The 19620-nt window shown below is 46.4% G+C and overlaps 1 protein-coding gene across 2 annotated transcripts in view; it reads left to right on the forward strand.

Annotated features, from left to right (window-relative positions):
• opn7b (opsin 7, group member b) overlaps positions 1-19620 on the forward strand; it is a 147592-nt gene that overhangs the window by 124450 nt on the left and 3522 nt on the right. For both annotated transcript variants that reach the window (XM_041855723.2, XM_041855724.2), the window contains exons 2-4: positions 9868-9973; positions 10239-10401; positions 10859-10986. In XM_041855723.2, coding sequence (XP_041711657.1) covers positions 9868-9973; positions 10239-10401; positions 10859-10986 — 397 coding nt within the window. The remainder of the gene's footprint in view (positions 1-9867; positions 9974-10238; positions 10402-10858; positions 10987-19620) is intronic.

A 19620-nucleotide genomic window follows, 5' to 3' on the forward strand; every position in this document is an offset into this window, starting at 1 on the left:
CAAAAGTTTGGACACATCTACAGTGAGGGAAAAAAGTATTTGATCCCCTGCTGATTTTGTACGTTTGCCCACTGACAAAGAAATGATCAGTCTATAATTTTAATGGTATGTTTATTTGAACAGTGAGAGACAGAATAACAACAACAAAAAAGCAGAAAAATGCATGTCAAAAATGTTATAACTTGATTTGCATTTTAATGAGGGAAATAAGTATTTGATCCCTCTGCAAAACATGACTTAGTACTTGGTGGCAAAACCCTTGTTGGCAATCACAGAGGTGAGAAGTTTCTTGTAGTTGGCCACCAGGTTTGCACAAATCTCAGGAGGGATTTTGTCCCACTGCTCTTTACCGATCTTCTCCAAGTCATTAAGGTTTCGAGGCTGATGTTTGGCAACTCGAACCTTCAGCTCCCTCCAAAGATTTTCTATGGGATTAAGGTCTGGAGACTGGCTAGGCCACTCCAGGACCTTAATGTGCTTCTTCTTGTGACACTCCTTTGTTGCCTTGGCCGTGTGTTTTGGGTCATTGTCATGCTGGAATACCCATCCACGACCCACTTTCAATGCCCTGGCTGAGGGAAGGAGGTTCTCACCCAAGATTTGACGGTACATGGCCCCGTCCATCGTCCCTTTGATGCGGTGAAGTTGTCCTGTCCCCTTAGCAGAAAAACTCCCCCAAAGCATAATGTTTCCACCTCCATGTTTGACTGTTGGGATGGTGTTCTTGGGGTCATAGGCAGCATTCCTCCTCCTCCAAACACGGCGAGTTGAGTTGATGCCAAAGAGCTCCATTTTGGTCTCATCTGACCACAACACTTTCACCCAGTTCTCCTCTGAATCATTTCAGATGTTCATTGGCAAACTTCAGACGGGCCTGTACATGTGCTTTCTTGAGCAGGGGGACCTTGCGGGCGCTGCAGGATTTCAGTCCTTCACGGCGTAGTGTGTTACCAATTCTATTCTTGGTGACTATTGTCCCAGCTGCCTTGAGATCATTGACAAGATCCTCCCGTGTAGTTCTGGGCTGATTCCTCACCGTTCTCATGATCATTGCAACTCCACGAGGTGAGATCTTGCATGGAGCCCCAGGCCGAGGGAGATTGACAGTTCTTTTGTGTTTCTTCCATTTGCAAATAATCGCACCAACTGTTGTCACCTTCTCACCAAGCTGCTTGGCGATGGTCTTGTAGCCCATTCCAGCCTTGTGTAGGTCTACAATCATGTCCCTGACATCCTTGGAGAGCTCTTTGGTCTTGGCCTTGGTGGAGAGATTGGAATCTGATTGATTGATTGCTTCTGTGGACAGGTGTCTTTTATACAGGTATTAAGCTGAGATTAGGAGCACTCCCTTTAAGAGTGTGCTCCTAATCTCAGCTCGTTACCTGTATAAAAGACACCTGGGAGCCAGAAATCTTTCTGATTGAGAGGGGGTCAAATACTTATTTCCCTCATTAAAATGCAAATCAATTTATAACATTTTCGACTGTCACGCCCTGGCTCTAGGGACTCTTTTAAGTTGAGCCAGGGTGTGTAGAGTTTATGTTTTGTGGTCGTTGTGTCTAGTTTAGTTTTTGTATATCTATGTTGGCCAGAGTGGTTCTCAATCAGAGGCAACGAGTATCAGCTGTTGCTGGTTGTCTCTGATTGGGAACCATATTTAGTCAGGTGGTTTTCCCACATTGTTTGTGGGATCTTGTTCCGTGTTGGTTTGTGTTTTGCACCTGTGGACGTCACGTATCGATTTGTTGTTTTGTTCGTGTATCATTAAATAAATAAGTATGTTCACCTTCCACGCTGCGCCTTGGTCCTCTATATCCGATGATCGTGACATCGACATGCGTTTTTCTGGATTTTTTTGTTGTTATTCTGTCTCTCACTGTTCAAATAAACCTACCATTCTAATTATAGACTGATCATTTCTTTGTCAGTACGCAAACATACAAAATCAGCAGGGGATCAAATACTTTTTTCCCTCACTGTACACATTCAAGGGTTTTTCTTAATTTTTACTATTTTCTACATTGAAGAGTAATAGTGAAGATATCAAAACTATGAAATAACACATATGGAATCATGTAGTAACCAAAAAAGTGTTAAACAAATCCAAATATATTTTATATTTGAGATTCTTCAAATAGCCACCCTTTGCCTTGATGACAGCTTTGCACACTCTTGGCATTCTCTCAACCAGCTTCACCTGGAATGCTTTTCCAACAGTCTTGAAGGAGTTCCCACATATGCTTAGCACTTGTTGGCTTCTTTTCCTTCACTCTGCCGTCCGACTCATCCCAAACCATCTCAATTGGGTCGAGGTCGGGGGAGGCCAGGTCATCTGATACAGCACTCCATCACTCTCCTTCTTGGTAAAATAGCCCTTACACAGCCTGGAGGTGTGTTGGATCATTGTCCTGTTGAAAAACAAATGATAGTCCCATTAACAGCAAACCAGATGTGTAAGGGTTGGGGTGAGGTGTGACCCAGGTGCAGTGCAAGATATACAGTAGGCAGTAAGCAGAGACGGTGAAACAAGGATCTTTACTGGTGGTCCCGAAGCCAAAATACAAAATAATGCACTCATCACGATAAAACTAAACCGGCTGACAGCCAAAATACGAAATACTACCTAAGACTGAAACAAATAACGAAACAGGGAGAACACTTCTCAAGTACCTGTACATAGATCTCCGATCAGACCCTGAGTAGTACTGCTGGACATAGAGAAACTAGCAGAGAAAACTGAGCAAGGGAACACAGGGAAGTGAGTTCATAAATACACAGGTGAAATGATAGACACAGGTGACACCAATAGGAATATGATTAGTCCCGACTGTGAGTGAGGAGGTGCCTAAGGTTGTCATAGTATGACACCTAGTGGGTCACTCCGGAACTGCGACCCCTCCTGTAACAGTGCCCCTCCCCCCGAGGAACGGCCTCAGCCATTCACCTCGGAGCCTCCGGGTGGAGGCGACGGAATGGTGTTATCAGCCCTGTGTCCAGAATGTCCCTCCTGGGCACCCAGGACCGCTCCTCTGGCCCATAACCCTCCCAGTCCACCAGAAATTGGATAACCCTCCCCACTCGCTGGCAGTCATGGATCCGGTCCACAGTAAAATCCGGCTGCCTTCCGATGAGGCGCAGCGAGGGAACAGGACCAGGAGGGGGAGCCAGGGGACAGGTGGTGACGGGCTTGAGGAGGGACACATGGAATGTGGGATGCACCCGCATGGTGGGGGGAAGTTGCAGGTGGTAGGCCACTGGGTTGACTCGCCAGACCACTCTGAATGTCCCGACGGACCGGGGGGACAGCTTCCTGGACTCCACGTGGAGGGGAAGAACACCCTCTGTCTCAGGCGAAAGACCGGGGCCGGGCGACACCTGCGGTTGGCCTGATGTTGAGACCTGACGAGGCCCGCTTAAGCACCGCCTGTACCTGCCTCCAGGTGCAGCGACAGCGACTGATGTGGGCCCGACGGGACCGACGCCTCCTCATGTTGCTTAGGGAATACGGGGGGTTGGTACCCGTATTGGCACTGGAAGGTAGACAGGCCGGTGGACGAGCAGAGAAGGGTGTTGTGGGCGTACTCCGCCAGCGCCAGTCGCTGACACCACGTAGCTGGGTTGCTGGAGGTGTAGCACCTCAGCACCACTTCCAGATCCTGGTTGACGCGGTCCGTCTGCCCGTTCAACTGGGGATGGAAGCCTGAAGACAAGCTGACGGAGGCGCCGAGGCAGGTGGCGTACGCCTTCCAGAACCAGGAGGCGAGCTGAGGGCCCAGATCCGACACCACATCTTGGGAAATCCATGGACCCGGAAAACGTGCTGCACCATCAACTTAGTTGTCTCCCGGGCCGACGGGAGTTTGGGAAGGGAAATGAAGTGGGCAGCCTTCGAGAACCGGTCCACAATGACCAGGATGAGTGTGTATCCATCAGAGGGGGGTAGGGCGGAAATTAAATCCAGCGAGATGTGGGACCAGGGACGCTTGGGGATAGGCAGGGGTCGGAGCAGCCCTGCCACAGGCTGATGTGAGCTGTTCGTGCACGTTCACACCGGGCAAGCAGCCACGAAGGCGCTCGTATCCCTCCCACCAGAACCTACTACGCAGGAACTCCAACGTCCTGGCGCCCCCGGATGGCTGGTGAGGTCGGACACCTCACCAGCAATCAGTTTGTGCTGAAGCAGTCACGAGCATGCAGCCTTGTGTACGTACATCCTCCCCGATGGACCTCCGCCCGGATTGGGCTCCTGCCGATGCGCTGCTCTGACCAGCCTATCAATTCCCCACAAAACTGGGGCAGCAATCAGGGCGTTGGGGACAATGGGGTCGTCCCTCTCCACCATGTCCATGTTTTCGCACTGCCGGGAGAGTGCATCAGGCCTGGTGTTCTTCGACCCCCGACGGTATGAGATGGTGAACTGGAACCTGGTGAAGAACAATGCCCACCTGGCTTGGCACGAGTTGAGCCTCTTGGCCCCCGGAATGTAGGCTAAGTTCTTGTGGTCAGTCCATACGACGAATGGATGGGCGGCCCCCTCTAGCCAATGTCTCCACTCCCCCAGGGCGAGCTTGACCGCTAGCAGCTCACGGTTCCCCACGTCGTAATTCCACTCCGCCGGGGACAGCCGACAGGAGAAAAATGCGCAGGGGTGAGTCTTACCTTCCGTGAGGAACTGCTGGGACAAGATTGCTCCCACCGCAACGTCTGAAACATCCACCTCCACAATGAACAGCAGGGACGGATCAGGATGCCCGAGAACTGGGGCAGATGTAAAGCGCAGCTTAAGAGCATCAAATGCCTTCCCCACTTCCGGGGTCCAGGCGAATTAGTGTACGCTCGTCTGCGTGAGGGCTGTCAGGTGAGCGGCTAGGGAGCTAAAATTGTGAATAAATCGCCTATAAAAATTAGCGAACCCTAAAATCCATTGTAGTTGCTTGAGGGATGAGGGCTGGGTCCAATCCAGTACCGCGCTGACCTTAGCTGGGTCCATCCGTAGGTCCAGGAAGGAGACTCTCTCTGTGTGGAACACACACTTCTCTGCCTTGACGTAGAGCTGGTGATGGAGAAGGCGTTGGAGGACCTGCTGGACGTGCTGCTGGTGTTCGCTCATGTCTTTCGAAAATATTAGGAGGTCATCCAAATACACGAAGACACTGTAGTCGAGGAGGTCCCGGAGCACGTCATTGACCAATGCCTGGAACACCGCAGGCGCATTGGCTAGACCAAACGGAATGACTTGGTACTCGTAATTCCCACTGGGTGTGTTAAAAGCTCTCTTCCACTCATCCCCCTCCTGAATCCTCACCAGGTTGTAGGCATTACGTAAGTCCAACTTGGTGAAGACCCGGGCTCCCTGCAACGACTCGAATGCCGTCGTCATCAGGAGGAGTGGGTAGCGGTTCTTAACCGTGATGTCGTTGAACGCCCGTTAATCAATGCACGGCCGCTGCCCACCGTCCTTTGTCCCCACGAAGAAGAAGCCCGCGCCCGCGGGTGAGGTAGAGGGACGAATGTCATGACCCTCATGACCAGTGTCTCCGGCTGGGACAAGGAAAACAAACGCCCTTGTGTGGTCATGGCGCCCGGCAGGAGATCGATAGTGCAGTAGTAAGGCCTGTGAGGAGGTAGGCCCTTGACACGCCTCTTACTAAACACCTCCCCCAGATCCCAATACTCCCAGGGAATGCCTGCCAGGTCTGGGCCGGTGACAGAGTCTGTAGCCGCGGGCCTCCCGGTGGCCACCGCCGCTAGGGCGGTAGGCGGTTCGGAGTGCGGGACCTGGGGAAGAGGTGAGGACTGGTAGGTGGTCTGGGACGGTGGTTTGTGCTGATGAGTGGTCGGTGGAGACCGGAACAGGATGGGAGTGGAGCTTCCCTCCAGGATGAGCCGCCCCGTGGACCATTCTATCCGGGGTTTGTGGGCAACCAACCAGGGGTGCCCAAGGACGAGGGGACACTCCGGAGAGTCCACAATAAAAAACTGGATATCCTCCCATAGCCACCCCACCATCCGGACACGCACAGGGACAGTGCGCTGGGTGATGAAGCCCGACCGCAACGGCCGGCCGTCCAGGCCCATGACTGGAACCGACTCGGAGAGGGAGAGTAACGGAACGCTCCACCCTTGGGCCAGCCCTTCGTCCATAAGGTTTCCCGCGACCCCGGAATCCACCAGTAAATGCGCCCTCACGGGGAGAAATGTCTGGGAGTCTCTGGATTTCTGGGGTTTCGGTTCCTCCCGATACAAGCGAGCCCTCCCGTTTCCCTGCTTCTCCGGGCATGAGTCGCAGTGGTGACCTGCCTGGCCACAGTACAGGCAACGTCCCTGGCGCAGACGCCTCTGCCTTTTCATCCTGGACAAGCGCGCCTCCCCCAGCTGCATAGCCTCCTCCTGAGGCATCTCCTCCCTGAATCGGCAGAAAGCCTCCGGGTTGATAGGGGGACGCGGAGGCGCGCCTTGCGTCATCCCTCTCTCATGCGCCCTCTCATGATACCGATTGTCTACCCACATCGAGAGTTCGATGAGGCCGTCCAGTCGCTCAGGCAGCTCCCTGAAGGAGAGTTCGTCCATCATCCACTCCGATAGCCCCTGGGCGTAAAGGACGACCAGGGCGGCCTCCTCCCATCCTGCCTCTCGAGCCCGGGTCAGGAACTCCACGGAGTAGCATGCAACCGTACGGTCACCCTGCCGACAGGCCATGAGCCGCCTCACGGCCTCGTGCCCCGACACCACCCGAGAGTAGTCGAACACCTTGCGTAGCTCCCGGGTGAATTGGTAGGAGTCGGAGCATGCCGGAAGCTCTCCCACTCCACGGTAGCCCAGGAAAGGGCCCGACCCGTCAACAGATTGATGATGTAGGCCACCTGGCACTGCTCCGTCGGGAAGGAGGAGGGATGTAGGCTGAATACCAGGGAACACTGGGTGAGGAATTCGCTGCAGCCCTCTGGACGTCCGTCATACCTCTCCGGAGGTGGTAGGCGGGGTTCCCGCGATGTCGCATGTGAGACTGGAGACGCCGCTGCCGTGGCTGGTCGGGTGTCCACCTGGCTCTGCACGGCGATCATCAGCTGGCGGAGATTCTCGGTGTCCCCATAGGAGAACCCTTTCGGTTCCAGGTAGAACCCTCTGTGGAAAGGGTTCTAGATGGAACCCAAAGGGGTTCTACCTGGAACCATAAAGTGTTCTTCAAAGGGTTCTCCTATGGGGACAGCCGAAGAACCCTTTTAAGTTATAGATAGCATATTTTTTTCTAAGAGTGTAGTTATTCCATGTTGTGGTGAAAAGTCAAATAGACTTCTTCAAAGAAGAACTACTTTTTTAATGTACTGTAAATAGCTCATTGTATTGTGATACTAATATAGTGACATTCAAAGTCAGTAGTAGGCAGTAAAAGTCAGTGGCTGTTATTTTAGCTTGAGGACACAGAGGCTTGTTGTCTTAGCTAAGGCCTTATCTGGCTGGAATTAGTCACTCTCTGAGTTTGCATGTGTGTGTGCCTGGGTGCGTGCGTTGGAGTGTTTATTTATTTTTTTATTTTTTTATTTTTTTATTTCACCTTTATTTAACCAGGTAAGCCAGTTGAGAACAGGTTCTCATTTACAACTGCGACCTGGCCAAGATAAAGCAAAGTAGTGCAATAAAAACAACACAGAGTTACATATGGGGTAAAAAACATAAAGTCAGAAATACAACAGAAAATATATATACAGTGTGTGCAAATGTAGCAAGTTATGGAGGTAAGGCAATAAATAGGCTATAGTGCAGAATAATTACAATAGTATTAACACTGGAATGCTAGATGTGCAAGAGATTATGTGCAAATAGAGATACTGGGGTGCAAAAGAGCAAAATAAATAACAATATAGGGATGAGGTAGTTGGGTGGGCTAATTTCAGATGGGCTGTGTACAGGTGCAGTGATCGGTAAGGTGCTCTGACAACTGATGCTTAAAGTTATTGAGGGAGATAAGAGTCTCCAGCTTCAGAGATTTTTGCAATTCGTTCCAGTCATTGGCAGCAGAGAACTGGAAGGAATGGCGGCCAAAGGAGGTGTTGGCTTTGGGAATGACCAGTGAGATATACCTGCTGGAGCGCAGACTACGGGTGGGTGCTGCTATGGTGACCAATGAGCTAAGATAAGGCGGGGATTTGCCTAGCAGTGATTTATAGATGGCCTGGAGCCAGTGGGTTTGACGACGAACATGTAGTGAGGACCAGCCAACAAGAGCGTACAGGTCACAGTGGTGGGTAGTGTATGGGGCTTTGGAGACAAAACGGATGGCACTGTGATAGACTACATCCAATTTGCTGAGTAGAGTGTTGGAGGCTATTTTGTAAATGACATCGCGAAGTCAAGGATCGGTAGGATAGTCAGTTTTACGAGGGCATGTTTGGCAGCATGAGTGAAGGAGGCTTTGTTGCGAAATAGGAAGCCGATTCTAGATTTAACTTTGGATTGGAGATTCTTTATGTGAGTCTGGAAGTTGAGTTTACAGTCTAACCAGACACCTAGGTATTTGTAGTTGTCCACATACTCTAGGTCAGACCCGTCGAGAGTGGTGATTCTAGTCGGGTGGGCGGGTGCCAGCAGCGTTCGATTGAAAAGCATGCATTTAGTTTTACTAGTGTTTAAGAGCAGTTGAAGGCTACTGAAGGATTGTTGTATGGCATTGAAGCTCGTTTGGAGGTTTGTTAACACAGTGTCCAATGAAGGGCCAGATGTATACAAAATGGTGTCGTCTGCATAGAGGTGGATCTGAGAGTCACCAGCAGCAAGAGCGACATCATTGATATACACGGAGAAAAGTGTTGGCCCAAGAATTGAACCCTGTGGCACCCCCCATAGAGACTGCCATAGGTCCAGACAACAGGCCCTCCGATTTGACACACTGAACTCTATCTGAGAAGTAGTTGGTGAACCAGGCGAGGCAGTCATTTGAGAAACCAAGGCTATTTAGTCTGCCAATAAGAATGCGGTGGTTGACAGAGTCGAAAGCCTTGGCCAGGTCGATGAAGACGGCTGCACAGTACTGTCTATTATCAATCGCGGTTATAATATCGTTTAGGACCTTGAGCGTGGCTGAAGTGCACCCGTGACCAGCTCGGAAACCGGATTGCATAGCGGAGAAGGTACGGTGGTATTCGAAATGGTCGATGATCTGTTTGTTAACTTGGCTTTCGAATACTTTCGAAAGGCAGGGCAGGATGGATATAGGTCTGTAGCAGTTTGGATCTAGAGTGTCACCCCCTTTGAAGAGGGGGATGACCGCGGCAGCTTTCCAATCTCTGGGGATCTCAGACGTTATGAAAGAGAGGTTGAACAGACTAGTAATAGGGGTTGCGACAATTTCGGCGGCTAGTTTTAGAAAGAAAGGGTCCAGATTGTCTAGCCCAGCTGATTTGTAGGGGTCCAGATTTTGCAGCGCTTTCAAAACATCAGCTGTCTGAATTTGTGTGAAGGAGAAGCGGGGGGAATGGGCAAGTTGCAGCAGAGGGTGCAGAGTTGGTGGCCGGGTTAGTGGTAGCCAGATGGAAAGCATGGCCAGCTGTAGCAAAATGCTTGTTGAAATTCTCGATTATTGTAGATTTATCGGTGGTGATAGTGTTTCCTAGCCTCAGTGCAGTGGGCAGCTGGGAGGAAGTGCTCTTATTCTCCATGGACTTTACAGAGTGTGCGTGCGAGTCCGGTTGTAATGATATGTTGTGCAATATGTCTTGGCTTTGACCTCTGGATAGAGGAATACAGTGAAATTCTGAACAAGGCCCAGAGGCTTTGTCACACAGCAGAACTAATTTAACCCTATTACTCCTCTCCTCCCTTGTATGTATCTGACACCACAAATAAAGTAATCTCTCTCTCTCTCTTTAGATGGGAAATGCCTCTGAAACGTCTTTGTTCGCTGACACATCTTTATTCCTTTCCACCATCTCTAAAGAACATGACATCCTGATGGGGACCATCTATGCCATATTTGGTGAGTCTTTCTCCTGGTGTGTTTACATAACACTGGGGATCATAGCTGTGCTCCGAGTTCAGTTGTGGAAAAATAACTTTAAAGATATACAAAGATAAAAGTCTTACAAGAGGGATCGCAAAACAATGGCTTTCATTGAATTGCTTTTGTCCAGTATTGGTAGTGTTTTTTTCTTGATTTACTGGATGCCTTGAAGCTCTCTACAGTATGTGCACTCTGCCATTTTACTTTTCAGTCTTGTTAAAATTCTAACTGTGTGTCTCAGGTGTTTTCTCACTGGTTGGGAATGGAATATTGCTGTTTGTGGCCTATCGGAAGAAGTCCTCCCTGAAGCCAACTGAGTTCTTTGTTATAAACCTCTCCGTCAGCGACCTCGGAATGACCATCTCTCTCTTCCCCATGGCCATATCATCAGCCTTCGCACATAAGTGAGTGTCCACACTCCTTTACTATCCTCTCCTCTGCTCATCAACACTTACTTCTCTCATCTCCTGCCCCTTCCCCTTTCTCTCTCTCCCTCCCTTCTTGAGGTTATTCAGTGTATGTGTGCTGATTTGTTTTGTCATGCCCTCCTTCCTTGTAATGCCTCAGGCCTTCACAAATGTAGACAGACAGACAGAGGGAGAGAGAATATAAAAACGTGAAATAAAAAGGTCACCTGTGTGACACAACTGTTTTAATAGTCATAAATATATATTTCCCCTCTCTCTTGTACTCCAGGTAGTATCAGCCATGTGGGGCCTCAGGTTCAGACACAGAAAAAGTGAGAGAAATGGTCTCTGAATATCTATCGGATAAATGATTAGTCTCTCTCTCTCTCTCTCTCTCTCTCTATTTCTGTCTCTGTCTCTCTCTCTCTCTCTCTCTCTATCTTTCTCTCTCCAGGTGGCTGTTCAGTGAGGTTACATGTATGAGCTATGCCTTCTGTGGGGTTTTGTTTGGACTCGCCAGTCTCACCAACCTCACAGTGTTGTCATATGTGTGCTGGCTCAAGGTCTGCTGTCCCAACTATGGTAAGACAATGCAAAACCTTGACCTCTAACCCTGATCCTTGTTCTCTAACCCTAACTTCGATCCCTAACACTTACCCTAACATTGACTGACTCCAGCCCCTCTAGCACACCTTTCAGTGCATTGGGATGGTTGGAGTTGGGACTGAAAAATAGACTCTGAAAATGTAGTAGCACTAACCTGCACACTGTCTTTCAGATTTGTACTTTCCTCCCAGACACCCAAGCCTCAGGAACAGTTGTAGTAGGTTTGGAGGTAGGGAGGGGTTAGGCCACATTGCCAGCATCTCCAAAGCTGGATAGACTGGCAGAATGGAGTGCAACCAAGAGGGTAAGGGTCATACGTTAAAGGTTAGAGTTCCCTAAATTATCTGCTATTGTGCAAAAGTTCAACTAATCTCCAAAGTAGGAACTAATTAACAGAGTTAAAGTGGAGAGGGGGAAGGATGATTCAAAGACACTCTTCAGACATGTCACTTTGGGACACTGAGAAACCAATTTACTGGGTGAAGCCATTAAGTCAGCGAGCATCCACATGCATTAGCAGCTAATTAGAATGTATTTGACCGTGCATGTGCATGCTGATATTACAGAGGGGTGTTAGGATAATAAGGTCTGGCTAATCACTAGTGACTACTGTTCCGTATTACAACTGTAGGGATTAACTTTCAATTCTCAGAGACAGACAGATGGACACAATGCTGATCTAGCTTTGTCTGGTTGGCAGACATAGCCTGCGTTTACACAGACAGCCCAATTCAGATATTTTTTGACCAATCACATCAGATCTTTCACATCAGATCTTTTTCAGAGCTGATCTGATTGGTCAAAATACTAATTAGTGAAAAGAAGATCAGAATACAGCTGCCGGTGAAAACGCAGTCATACACACCATGCTCACATGCAGTGAGGGAAAAAGTATTTGATCCCCTGCTGATTTTGTACGTTTGCCCACTGACAAAGAAATGATCAGTCTATAATTTTAATGGTAGGTTTATTTGAACAGTGAGAGACAGAATAACAACAAAAAAATCCAGAAAAACGCATGTCAAAAATGTTATAAATTGATTTGCATTTTAATGAGGGAAATAAGTATTTGACCCCCTCTCAATCAGAACGATTTCTGGCTCCCAGGTGTCTTTTATACAGGTAACGAGCTGATATTAGGAGCACACACTTAAAGGGACCTGTATGAAAGACATCTGTCCACAGAAGCAATCAACCAATCAGATTCCAAACTCTCCACCATGGCCAAGACCAAAGAGTTCTCCAAGGATGTCAGGGACAAGATTGTAGACCTACACAAGGCTGGAATGGGCTACAAGACCATCGCCAAGCAGCTTGGTGAGAAGATGACAACAGTTGGTGCGATTATTCGCAAATGGAAGAAACACAAAAGAACTGTCAATCTCCCTCGGAGATCTCACCTCGTGGAGTTGCAATGATCATGAGAACGGTGAGGAATCAGCCCAGAACTACACGGGAGGATCTTGTCAATGATTTCAAGGCAGCTGGGACCATAGTCACCAAGAAAACAATTGGTAACACACTACGCCGTGAAGGACTGAAATCCTGCAGCGCCGCAAGGTCCCCCTGCTCAAGAAAGCACATGTACAGGGCCGTCTGAAGTTTGCCAATTAACATCTGAATGATTCAGAGGAGAACTGGGTGAAAGTGTTGTGGTCAGATGAGACCAAAATCGAGCTCTTTGGCATCAACTCAACTCGCAGTGTTTGGAGGAGGAGGAATGCTGCCTATGACCCCAAGAACACCATCAACACCGTCAAACATGGAGGTGGAAACATTATGCTTTGGGGGTGTTTTTCTGCTAAGGGGACAGGACAAATTCATCGCATCAAAGGGACGATGGACGGGACCATGTACCGTCAAATCTTGGGTGAGAACCTCCTTCCCTCAGCCAGGGCATTGAAAATGGGTCGTGGATGGGTATTCCAGCATGACAATGACCCAAAACACACGGCCAAGGCAACAAAGGAGTGGCTCAAGAATAAGCACATTAAGGTCATGGAGTGGCCTACCCAGTCTCCAGACCTTAATCCCATAGAAAATCTTTGGAGGGAGCTGAAGTTTCGAGTTGCCAAACGTCAGCCTCGAAACTTTAATGACTTGGAGAAGAGCTGCAAAGAGGAGTGAAACAAAATCCCTCCTGAGATGTTTGCAAACCTGGTGGCCAACTACAAGAAACGTCTGACCTCTGTGATTGCCAACAAGGGTTTTGCCACCAAGTACTAAGTCATGTTTTGCAGAGGGGTCAAATACTTATTTCCCTCATTAAAATGCAAATCAAATAATAAAATTTTTGACATGCGTTTTTCTGAATTTTTTTGTTGTTATTCTGTCTCTCACTGTTCAAATAAACCTACCATTAAAATTATAGACTGATCATGTCTTTGTCAGTGGGCAAAAGTACAAATCAGCAGGGGATCAAATACTTTTTTCCCTCACTGTACACATACACTGATGTAATGGATGGTGCGAAGAAGAATTAGAGGTACAAAATGTACAAAAAAGAGGATTGAAGGGCATTAGTAGTGTGCTACGTTGTCGTTTCTTTTAAGCTTTGAGAGAAAGTAGTGTGAGTACACTAGAGTTGGAGCTTGAAATTAATCTACTAAATATATATATTTATGATCAGCTTTTCTTCCCCCTCGTTTAGTATGTCTGTGCGCACACGTGTGTGTGTGTTATTGCAGAAATTAGTCTGAGGAGTAGATCCACTAATGAGTAGGATTAATCTTTGTGCCACTCAAGCCTCTAAAGATCTGCTTAGGCAATTACAAACACCTGCGCACACATACAAAACGAGGGGGGGTAGAAAAGCTGACGATAACTTTTTTTAAATTCTCCTTAGCAGATTAATTTCGAGCTCCAACTCTCATCAACCATCATGAAAACCATCCATTGTGTAACAGGCAAATATTATATATTTTTAATTTTCATCAAAATTGATCAGTCGCTCGTTAAATCATCATTATGTTGTTTCAACTGAAAAAGTGGACATTTGTCAGAACACCAAAGCCAAGTCATGATTAATAAAAAATAAAAACGTATGTATGGTACTTCATTGGTCAGCAATTTGTAGTTTGATTTATGTAACTTAATTATGTTGACTTATTGCTGTATATACAGTGGATTGTGAAAGTATTCACCCCCCCTTGGCATCTTTCCTATTTTGTTGCCTTAAAAATTGGAATTAAAATGGATTTTTGGGGGTTTGTATAATTTCATTTACACAACATGCCTACCACTTTGCGGATGCAAAATATTCTTTATTGTGAAACAAACATAAAATAAGACAAAAAAACAGAAAACTTGTGTGTACATAACTATTCACCCCCCCCAAAGTCAATACTTTGTAGAGCCACCTTTTGCAGCAATTACAGCTGCAAGTCTCTTGGGGTAGGTGTCTATAAGCTTGGCACATCTAGCCACTGGTATTTTTGCCCATTCTTCAAGGCAAAACTGCTCCAGCTCCTTCAAGTTGGATGGGTTCCGCTGGTGTACAGCAATCTCTAAGTCATACCACAGATTCTCAATTGGATTGAGGTCTGGGCTTTGACTAGGCCATTCCAAGAATTCCATTTAAATGTTTCCCCTTAAACCACTTGAGTGTTGCTTTAGCAGTATGCTTAGTGTCATTGTCCTGCTGGAAGGTGAACCTCTGTCCCAGTCTCAAATCTCTGGAAGACTGAAACAGGTTTCCCTCAAGAATTTCCCTGTATTTAGCTCCATTCATCATTCCTTCAATTCTGATCAGTTTGCCAGTACCTGCCGATGAAAAACATCCCCACAGCATGATGCTGCCACCACCATGCTTCACTGTGGTGATGGTGTTCTCGGGGTGATGAGAGGTGTTGGGTTTATGCCAGACATAGCGTTTTCCTTGATGGCCAAAAAGCTCAATTTTAGTCTCATCTGACCAGAGTACCTTCTTCCATATGTTGGGTGAGTCTCCCACATGCCTTTTGGTGAACACCAAACGTGTATGCTTATTTTTTTCTTTAAACAATGGCTTTTTTTCTGGCCACTCTTCGGTAATGCCCAACTCTGTGGAGTGTACGGCTTAAAGTGGTCCTATGGAGAGATACTCCAATCTCCGCTGTGGAGCTTTGCAGCTCCTTCAGGGTTATCTTTGGTCTATTTGTTGCCTCTCTGATTAATGCCCTCCTTGCCTGGTCCGTGAGTTTTGGTGGGCGGCCCTCTCTTGGCAGGTTTGTTGTGGTGCCATATTCTTTCAATTTTTTAATAATGGATTTAATGGTGCTCTGTGGGATGTTCAAAGTTTCTGATATTTTTCTATAACCCAACCCTGATCTGTACTTCTCCACAACTTTGTCCCTGACCTGTTTGGAGAGCTCCTTGGTTTTCATGGTGCTGCTTGCTTAGTGGTGTTGTAGACTCTGGGGCCTTTCAGAACAGGTGTATATATACTGAGATCATGTGACAGATCATGTGACACTTAGATTGCACACCGGTGGACTTTATTTAACTAATTATGTGACTTCTGAAGGTAATTGGTTGCACCAGATCTTATTTAGGGATTTCATAGAAAGGGGGTGAATACATATGCACGCACCACTTTTCCGTAATTGATTTTTTTGAATGTTTTAAAACATGTTATTTTTTTCATTTCACTTCACCAATTTTGACTATTTTGTGTATGTCCATTACATGAAATCCAAATAAAAATACTTAAATTACAGGTTGTAATGCAACAACATTGGAAAAACGCCAAGGGGGATGAATACTTTTGCAAAGCACTGTATCTGGAGTCCCTGATACTTGGTTAAAGAGTCAGGGGATGTCTCACTGTTTGGATGTCATGCTCCAGTTAACTGAGTGAGTGGAACTAATAAACAAAGGTAGTAATGGAAGTCAGAGCAGTGTTTTAAAGAGTTATACAAACTCTTTAGTGTGTGTGTGTGTGTGTGTTTGTGTGTGTGTTTGTATGTGTGTGTGTTTGTGTCAGTGTGCATGTGTGTGTGTACTCTTGAGAGAGTGGAAGTCTGCACTGAAGCTCTGGAGACTGCCGACTGCACGAATAACACCGTTTGAAGTGCAGATGAGCACAAATAATGATGTGTTTAAAAGAGTCGGTCCGAAAGAACCTGGTACAAATATAACACACAAACACACACAATAAGGATAGCGTAAAGTGGGGAACCAAAATGAGCAGAGATCAGAGTGTTAAGTAGTGATTACAGTAGCAGTAAAAGTCACAGAGGATTAGAAGGTTTCCAGAGGAGCAACACTGGAAGGAGGATAAGAGTCATGAACTGATGACACGTTTACTACAGAACACTGGTGTCAGATAATTACACTGAGCTCCACACGGATTATATCAGCAAGAAAGACTACAACACTGCAGAGCAGGTGTCATAAGATACAGCAAATGGAGGCAGGCTAGGACTGGCATCCCACCACCTCATCTGTCCTGCTCAAGGAGGGACAACAATGTCAGAAAGGTAGTGTGGGGCAGACGGTGAGGTATTATTGAAATTTCAAGGAATATTTGAGGATGATATTACTGCTTTATTCCAGTATTCTTACTTTCAAATTAAAATAGGGATATCTATTCCAATAAATGGCCCCTGGTTGGATGATACAGATGGTTCCAGGTTTTGACTAGCTGGGATACAGCTTATGTCAGGATTGACCAGAATTGACATTTCGTAGCAGGTTAGCAGAACTTACGCAGCAGGTTAGGAGAATGAACATACAGTTGAAGTCGGAGGTTTACGTACACCTTAGCCAAATACATTTAAACTCTGTTTTTCACAATTCCTGAAATTTATTCCTAGTAAAAATTCCCTGTTTTAGGTCAGTTAGGATCACCACTTTATTTTAAGAACGTGAAATGTCAGAATAATAGTAGAGAGAATTATGTATTTCAGCTTTTATTTATTTCATCTCATTCCCAGTGGGTCAGAAGTTAACATACACTCAATTAGTATTTGGTAGCATTGCCTTTAAATTGTTTAACTTGGGTCAAACGTTTTGGGTAGCCTTCCACAAGCTTCCCACAATAAGTTGGGTGAATTTTGGCCCGTTCCTCCTGACAGAGCTGGTGTAACTGAGTCAGATTTGTAGGTCTCCTTGCTCGCTCACGCTTTTTCAGTTCTGCCCACAAATGTTCTATAGGATTGAGGTCAGGGCTTTGTGAAGGCCACTCCAATACCTTGACTTTGTTGTCCTTAAGCCATTTTGCCACAACTTTGGAAGTATGCTTGGGTCATTGTCCATTTGGAAGACCCATTTGCGACCAAGCTTTAACTTCCTGACTGATGTCTTGAGATGTTGCTTCAATATATCCACACAATTTTCCTTCCTAATGATGCCATCTATTTTGTGAAGTGCACCAGTCCCTCCTGCAGCAAAGCACCCCCATAGCATGATGCTGCCACCCCCGTGCTTCACGGTTGGGATGGTGTTCTTCGGCTTGCAAGCAACCCCCTTTTTCCTCCAAACATAACGATGGTCATTATGGCCAAACAGTTCTATTTTTGTTTCATCAGACCAGAGGAGATTTCTCCAAAAAGTACGATCTTTGTCCCCATGTGCAGTTGCAAACCGTAGTCTGGCTTTTTAATGGCGGTTTTGGAGCATTGGCTTCTTCCTTGTCGATATAGGACTCGTTTTACTGTGGATATAGATACTTTTGTACCTGTTTCCTCCAGCATCTTCACAAGGTCCTTTGCTGTTGTTCTGGGATTGATTTGCACTTTTCGCACCAAAGTACGTTAATCTCTAGGAGACAGAACGTGTCTCCTTCCTGAGCGGTATGACGGCTGCGTGGTCCCATGGTGTTTATACTTGCGTACTATTGTTTGTACAGATGAACGTGGTACCTTCAGGCGTTTGGAAATTGCTCCCAAGGATGAACCAGACTTGTGGAGGTCTACAATTTGTTTTGTGAGGTCTTGGCTGATTTCTTTTGATTTTCCCATGATGTCAAGCAAAGAGGCACTGAGCTTGAAGGTAGGCCTTGAAATACATCCACAGGTACACCTCCAAATGACTCAAATGATGTCAATTAACCTATCAGAAGCTTCTAAAGCCATGACATCATTTTCTGGAATTTTCCAAGCTGTTTAAATGCATAGTCAACTTAGTTCATGTAAACTTCTGACCCATTGTAATACAGTGAATTATAAGTGAAATAATCTTTCTGTAAACAATTGTTGGAAAAATGACATGTGTCATGCACAAAGTAGATGCACTAACCGACTTGCCAAAACGACAGTTTGTTAACAAGAAATTTGTAGAGTGGTTGAAAAACAAGTTTTAATGACTCCAATCTAAGTGTATGTAAACTTCCGACTTCAACTGTAGCAGGTTAAGAGACTTAGGTTAAGGTTAGGAAAATGGTTAGGGTTAGCTAAAATGCAAAAACAAAATTCAACTTTAGATGTCAGTTTGACATAAGCTGTATCCCTTGAACCAGGCACTAACTAGGCACTCCGGTCTCTGACTGATGTGTGGTGACCTCACGTGTGCCTGTGGATCTGTGGATTGAAAGTCATCAGATCGCGATGTTTTGTTTTATACTAAAACTGTCACGATTCCACTCTGTATTGTCCCTAAGACCATTCTAATCTTCTCTCTCTCTGTAACACACACACACAGGCACACAAACACACACACACACTCCCAGCTCCCAGATACATCCTTTACAACAACTATCCCCAGCCTTCCTGTCATTAGGTGCCCTAGGAGAGGGGTTTCGCTGGGTGTTTTAACCACCCATTAAGGGCTCTTTCCGGGGATCCATCAGCTCTGAGGCCCTGGCCATCTGATGGATTTCCATAAAGCACACAGGTTAAGGTCAGGATGGTTAAAGACAGGTCAAATGGGTGAATAGAAAGAAAAAAAGAGTCAATGCCTGTTTCCCCTCAGGGGTAATTTTAGGTAGCCATCCATTCCTACACAGAGCACTAAACCATCTTAAAGGAGTCTTTCAATCACAGGTTGTTACACATTGTCTTACATCAGAAAAGGTCCTCAGTTGAGCCTTAACTCAATGCCTATTGGTTTAAGCTTTTGCAGATTGTGTTACAGCCCACTACTGATACTGAGTGCATTGCATAACTGCAGTGCAATTTTCTTTTCCATAATCAAGGGTTGACTGTATGCTTTAAGATATATCTGCAGGATGTCTTCCCAACTGAGTACAGTAGATAGCACCCATTTATTTAGATGGAGGGAGTGGTGGAGTTGAATAGACTGATAGAGTGTCTGAGAAAGAGAGAGAGGGGGAGAGATGAGAGAGAATGAGATCAGAGTGGGTGCATGTTTGGGTTTTTGCCCTAGCACTACACAGCTGATTGAAATTACCAACTCATCATCAAGCTTTGATTATTTTAATCAGCTGTGGAATGCTAGGGCAAAAACCAAAACGTGCACCCAGGGGGGCACCAGGACCGAGTTTGGGAAACCCTGCTATAGACTAATTGCTCAGTACGCTTTGCTGTTATTCAATATATTATCTGAACACCACTGGTGCTGCTTCCAAGTAAAAGTGAGTGTTAAAATGTTTTATTAACATTAGGAAAGGTTTTGAGGTACACCTGAGAGTTCCTCAAAACCACTGGGGTAGATAAGACTCTCTCTCTCTCT

This window comes from Coregonus clupeaformis, chromosome 11 (assembly GCF_020615455.1).
Source record: "Coregonus clupeaformis isolate EN_2021a chromosome 11, ASM2061545v1, whole genome shotgun sequence".
Lineage (NCBI taxonomy): Eukaryota > Metazoa > Chordata > Actinopteri > Salmoniformes > Salmonidae > Coregonus > Coregonus clupeaformis.